The sequence below is a fragment of the Electrona antarctica genome (assembly GCF_951216825.1).
Source record: "Electrona antarctica genome assembly, chromosome: 18".
NCBI classification, from domain to species: Eukaryota; Metazoa; Chordata; class Actinopteri; order Myctophiformes; family Myctophidae; genus Electrona; species Electrona antarctica.
The window spans coordinates 14,617,794-14,622,793 of NC_136799.1; the positions used below are offsets into that span (position 1 = coordinate 14,617,794).

General features: G+C 44.6%; 1 protein-coding gene across 1 annotated transcript in view; it reads right to left on the reverse strand.

Annotated features, from left to right (window-relative positions):
• The window catches only part of LOC306941788 (A-kinase anchor protein 6-like), a gene marked incomplete at both ends in the record, with an annotated part of 60,015 nt that overhangs the window by 4,475 nt on the left and 50,540 nt on the right, over positions 1 to 5,000 (reverse strand). The window contains one exon of the mRNA XM_079527431.1: positions 956 to 1,052. Coding sequence (XP_079383557.1) covers positions 956 to 1,052 — 97 coding nt within the window. The remainder of the gene's footprint in view (positions 1 to 955; positions 1,053 to 5,000) is intronic.

Genomic DNA, 5,000 nt, shown 5'->3' on the forward strand with positions numbered 1-5,000 from the left:
TATTGCGGGAGGACGTATCGATATATATCGCAATATCGATATTTCAGCACACCCCTATAGGAAACCCCGTGCAGCTGGGCTTTAACATTGAGCGTCCGTTTGCACTTCGGTAGACGGTTCTTCCGGGTGCTTCAAAACGCCACTGAGCAACTTCCACTGAAATGAATAGCGGGAGGGCGGGGCTATCGCTCCGGTTCAGTCTCTATCCTTTTAATACTCTATGGGTGGGTGCTGGGGGCTTGTTCTCTCCTCCGCGTCATCAGTGCCCATACCCGAGGCGGTTGGCGAAAGGGCCTTTCTGTGTGGAGTTTGCATGTTCTCCCCGTGTCCCCTAGGGTATAGGTACCCTCACAAAAAAAACATAAAAATCAGTGGTTCTCAACCTTTATTGGATCAGGGACCCATCATCTGACCACATTTTCAGAGCATGGATTGCGTTCCGACTTGGATCCATGGAACTAACGCAGTATACCTTATGTTCTTATGTATTGGCATCACATTTTAATATCCATGATATTATGTTATCATTAACATCTTAGTGTTTGACAGTTTTATTTGCGGAGCCCGCTTGCAACATCCTCACTGCGTTTGCCGCAGCCTTTTCTTGGGGTGTTCCATGAAGCGAGTCAGTGTTGATTTTGACAGTACATTTTGATTTAGTTTTGATTTAGTCTTTTGAATAACTAAACCTACAGTTCATTTTGGCAAACAAAGATATTGTTTTTTGGCAGGCCTTGATGGCGTCGTAATGGCAGATTTTACAGGAAATCTACAAGCTCACAAGGACTGTGAGCTTGTAGATTTCCTGTAAATAACTTGTCTTTTAGTTCTACTGGATCTCTTCTCAACTAGTCCCTCCCTAACATTTTAGTCCATTTATTATGTGTTGTGATGAAATTATCACCATAGCTTAGTTTTCGTCTGTGAAAAAAAGGTATCCTGAAGCGAGCATTACCTGACTTGTTAGACGTGATTTCAGAGAGCAGTTCTCGTCCCTCCTTCAACACTCTGTCCTTCAGACAGCTGTGAGCGTCCACGTTCAGCTTAAAACCCTGGAACACACACACGCGCACACGCACACACACACTTTGTTAACACACACACAAACAGTCACAAACAATGGCTCATGGTTGCAGGTGAATATAGTAACTGATATGTCAAGCTACCACAGATGTCATGAGGCCATTTTAGCGGTGTGTAAATAAATAGCAATATTGCGCTGGCCACACCTCCCACTGCAAAACTTAAGACCTATATATATATATATATATATATATATATATATATATATATATAGCGCCTTGGCACAAAGTTGCGCCGTCAAAAAAAGGGCCCTCTGGAGTTCCAGACTGGCACTCTGAGAGCCAGGGATGTGAAGTCAAACCGCCCGGATTCTGAGTTGGTATAAATGTCATGGTCATTACCGTACATTCACTATCGGTCTTAAAGCATGACAGTTTGACTCAGAATATTACACGCCTCCAGTCCAGTTCATCTGTTCTATATTTGCCATCTATCCATCCCTCTTTGCTTCTCCAGTTCTCCGGAACAACCTTCCACTGGATTGATTCTGATAATAGACCTCGCTCTCTCTCTCTCTCTCTAAAACTAGATCTTTGATAATAAACAGCGTGGAGACTGGAGATATTATGAGGAATTGGTGACGGGGAAACAGAGAGAAGAGAAAGAGAGATAAAGAGAAAGGTCCCTCCTGCTGTTCTCCCTGTACCTATCTATCTCTATCTCTATCTTTACTGCTCTCTATACCTGTGTGCATCTCTCTCTCTCTCTCTCTCTCTCTCTCTCTCTCTCTCTCTCTCTCTCTCTCTCTCTCTCTCTCTCTCTCTCTCTCTCTCTCTCTCTCTCTCTCTCTCTCTCTCTCTCTCTCTCTCTCTCTCTCTCTCTCTCTCTCTCTCTCTCTCTCTCTCTCTCTCTCTCTCTCTCTCTCTCTCTCTCTCTCTCTCTCTCTCTCTCTCTCTCTCTCTATGGAATGTTCCACACTATTACAACCTGGTCAGATCTGGACAGCACAAGTGTGTGTGTGTGTGTGTGTGTGTGTGTGTGTGTGTGTGTGTGTGTGTGTGTGTGTGTGTGTGTGTGTGTAGGCCTCTCAAGGTGCACTGGGCTAAAGCCATAACAGCTTCTGACAGCATGCTGTGAAACACACACACAAGCACACACACGTACGTGCACACTTACTTGCCCCCAGTGGAGCCGTGTGTGTGTGTGTGTGTGTGTGTGTGTGTGTGTGTGTGTGTGTGTGTGTGTGTGTGTGTGTGTGTGTGTGTGTGTGTGTGTGTGTGTGTGTGTGTGTGTGTGTCCAGATGGTCTGCGATGTTGTGCAAAAATTGAAGAGAATAGAAAAGTATAGAAAATAGAATGGTGTACTGTGTCGTCTTGGTGCATGTGTGAGTGCAGTCTTACGTGGGGGATCCGCTCGTAATTCTGACGGCGCATTAGTCTGACAACGTGGCTTAGGGTTAGCAATAGGGTTGGTAACGGGGCGAGTCGGACCAACGCGACATCGGAATAACGGCGCTGGCTAAGAGTTTAAAGCATAACTGCACATAAATACTACAGCGTCACACAAAAGCATCGAAAGTAGCACTGGCGGTGCGTTTCGAGCTAGTCGATCTGCTACTCTTGATGCCCCGAATTTGAATGAAAAGTAACACTTTTGGACACAATGAGTATCGTTAATCACGATCCTTTCTGGCCACAATAATGGTGACATGAGCTTTTCACAATCATGGTGCCATAGCTAGACTGCGTGGCTGTGGTCGTCTCACGTACTGGAACACAAAGGAGACACAGCATCGCTGAGGTTTTGCACTGTGTGTTTGTTCTCTTTAACCCGTTTAGACCTGACGCCAATGCTATACAAATGCCTCCTAAATCCTGACAGTTTTCTGAAACACCCATGTTTCTATAGTCAGTCGACCCCCATCTGAAAATATGTTGTTCCAGGGACCACACCCCAGAAGCAAAGATTTGAGTTAAAAACGTTCGCTCTGAAAGAATATATATATATTCAGAGATTTGCGCCACATTTTCACAATAAAAAAAGAAAATAGCAGATCTGCAAGCTCATAGTTGTAGATCTGCTATTTTTCAATGGGCTTCCTGTTCCCTGAACGTGTTAAAAGGGGGTCAGTTGCCATTAAAGGCATGGGAGTGGTATAATCCTGGATCAATGATGGCGTCCACGCCGTGTGATCAATTGTGGTGTCAACTCAATATTCCTCTCACAACACACACCCGCACCTGCAAATACACACACCCGCGTGCACTCACACACACATGCATGCACACACACAATCCGCTCCTCTCCCTGTCCGCCAGTCCTCTCTCTTATGCACGTGCGCGCGCACACACACACACACACACACACACAAGGCTCCACTGGGGGCGCGCACGCCTGTGTGTGTGTTCATTGTACAGTGACAAATAGACAGAGAAATGAGATCAGTCAGAGATGACAAGGTCAAGACGCCACAGCACCAATATTTACGTGTGCACACACACACACACACACACACACACACACACACACACACACACACACACACACACACACACACACACACACACACACACACACACACACACACACACACACACACACACACACACACACACACACACTTCATAGATCCTGCATTAACCCTAGTGAGTATGGACTTCATGTCACCCACATGACTAAGCGTCTTGTCAGACTGTGCTGATGTGTACTGATCCATCTCCCTCATATAAAAACACGTACCACCATCAAAACCCGCCAGTGAACAATATACCACCCAGTTAAACATATAGTGCACCAGTGCTTCATACATACAGTGACAACATGTCACCAATAGGACAAGTCATGGATAAAGTAGATCCAAGATATATACACAAAGATTACTCGCGTATAGTTTAATCCATGTGGTTCTCAAACGTTTTAATGTCGAGGAACCCCAAATTCATATGTATTTGGCCGTGCGGACCCCCGTTTGAAAATAGGGAAGATCCCCTGGAACCCCACGAAGACCTGGACCGCATGAGAACCACTGGTTTACTCCAAGCGTTAGTTTACCAGGGTGTAGCAATTAGCCAAACTTTTCCTTTCCCAAATATATATGCCCTAACCCCATTGCCCTCTGGCTGCAACCCCCCTCAAGCCTAAAAAGGATGAAAATAGCAAAACATAGCTAATCTATAAACTCAGGAAACAATGAAGGGTGACATGTTGTAAGCTTGTAGTTCACAATCTTTTGTTACAATTTTAAAATAAAATACATGTTTTGAAGATCACTTATTATTATCATTATTATTCTCCTTTTCCTCTCTTTCCAATTGAATGTGTGCATAATGCTTCTCCATTGGTTAATGCTCCCCAGCCACGTACTTATGCAGTGACGTGTTATGGCCTTATGCAGCTGATCACAGTATAACCAACTTCCAGCACAGCTGGTGACAGCTTAAATCCATAATGCCTCCTTAAAGGTGGCCACAGAAAAAGGTGGGCAGTCTTTGAAAGCCCTGGAGGAACCATTGTACAATAATTCCAAACATGCATACCTACGTAGATTTCACTATCGTGAGAGGCGGTATATTAGCAATTATAAGTGAATAAGGATAACGTCAAGTGGGTAAAATCTGAGGAACTGGTATGCTCTGTTAGCACTGAGCACTGGCCCAAATCAAGCACCGTCTGTAACAACTTTATCGCAGCATAAGCACATTTAAAGTGCTCTCTTATGTTCACCAAAAAATGCACGATCATGAAGCCATGCAGTCTGGGTCATCCAACTCTGCCACTGGCTTCTCTTTCCCATTTATTAATAGTACAGTTTCTGCACATAATTGAAAGACACGTTTGAGTGCAGGCCCCTGTGCTGAACCTCAGTGCGGCAGAGTATGGGCAGAGTCCAATATTATTGTCAAATTGTCAAATTGCTGTCCCTTGGCTGTTATAAAAATGAATAATTTTGATTACTACACCCGTGACATTGGGGCAT